Genomic DNA, 1,401 nt, shown 5'->3' on the forward strand with positions numbered 1-1,401 from the left:
ATAAAATAGGTAAAATGTTAATGGAAAAAGTGTCTGAAACACTTAAAACAGAGTCTCCAGAAAAGCAAATGTTGCTGATTTTATATACAAAAAAGATAAATGCCGCTATTGTGACCATCTCCTTCGTCTTTTCGATGCAATAGCATGTTCCCGTATGAGCACTCGTCGTCATGAATACCAGGAGAAATCTACACGCTATTCTGATGGCTTAATTCCAATGGGGTTCATCCCGCCCCATTGGCCGTTATTGATCTTTTTGAGGCAGCTGTATTAAAGTGTGCCCTGGATGTTCTGTGCTATGTTTGTTGCTGTGGCTCTATAAAGGTACCATGCTTATGGTCATCCACACATTTTGAGAGTTTGTAGACTGAGCAAGGGGGTATACTATTAATATGTCATTTAGTGGTATGTCACCTATTAAAAAAAAAGTATGTAAATATGTAAATACTGTATGTTTTTTCTCCTGTATGTGCACCGTATAAATATTTGGGGGTTTTTTTTTGCAATTTTCCAACATTAACTTGTTTTTTTTTAAATAACAATAAAAATAAAATAATTAATTAAAAAATGCCCGCCAAAAGCTGTATCACTGATTAAATACACACGCATTCCTCCAGGCTCCAGTCGCTCAGCTTATTTAAATATGCTTTTATACACGACGTATTTACTTGTGATTGTTAAATATTTCTATGTGTATGTCATAGATATGTATAGAGTTCATATTGGGTACGGGGAACGTGATACACATTCACACATGGATACACAGTCTCATATTCAATATAGGTAAAAGAAAGCAAGTTATAAGTACTTGATGCACATTCATTAACCAACGGTGCAATGGATATCAAAGTAGTTCCGCTGGGAGCAGGCCAAGATGTAGGTCGCTCGTGTGTAATAGTCACACTCAACGGCCGGAATGTGATGTTTGATTGCGGCATGCACATGGGGTTCCAAGACAAGCGCCGCTTTCCGGACTTCAAATTTCTGTCTAATGTAAGTATTGTAGTATGATATATTGTAGTATGATATTTGTAGTATGATATATATTGTAGTATGATATTTGTAGTATGATATATATTGTAGTATTATATTTGTAGTATGATATATATTGTAGTATGATATATGTAGTATGATAGATCATTGATGTAACAAACAAATAGTATTCCTTCACTCTATAACCTCGATGACAGCACGACTTCTCATCAAGATAAGTAGTTGAGTATAGATACACAGTTTCGATGCAATAGCTTTAGTACTATGCACATATTCTGTGCTAAAGATCCAGGTCTATCATTTGGTCTAAAGTGTGAATTTGTGTGTCGTGATTATGCGGGCTACTGCTTCTACAAGCGTACTCAATATATGTATACTGAGTAAGTGTATTTCTTTCTATTCTGTATG

At 35.3% G+C, this 1,401-nt stretch overlaps 1 protein-coding gene across 1 annotated transcript; it reads left to right on the top strand.

Annotated features, from left to right (window-relative positions):
- Nucleotides 1-837: 837 nt before the first annotated feature.
- SARC_16195 (hypothetical protein) lies at nucleotides 838-993 on the top strand (the record flags this gene model as incomplete). Its single annotated transcript, XM_014289694.1, has 1 exon — nucleotides 838-993. A coding segment is annotated over one exon (156 nt), but the record flags the coding sequence as incomplete, so codon positions are not given.
- Nucleotides 994-1,401: the final 408 nt, after the last annotated feature.

Source organism: Sphaeroforma arctica (assembly GCF_001186125.1).
Source record: "Sphaeroforma arctica JP610 unplaced genomic scaffold supercont1.7557, whole genome shotgun sequence".
In the NCBI taxonomy this organism is placed as follows: domain Eukaryota; class Ichthyosporea; order Ichthyophonida; genus Sphaeroforma; species Sphaeroforma arctica.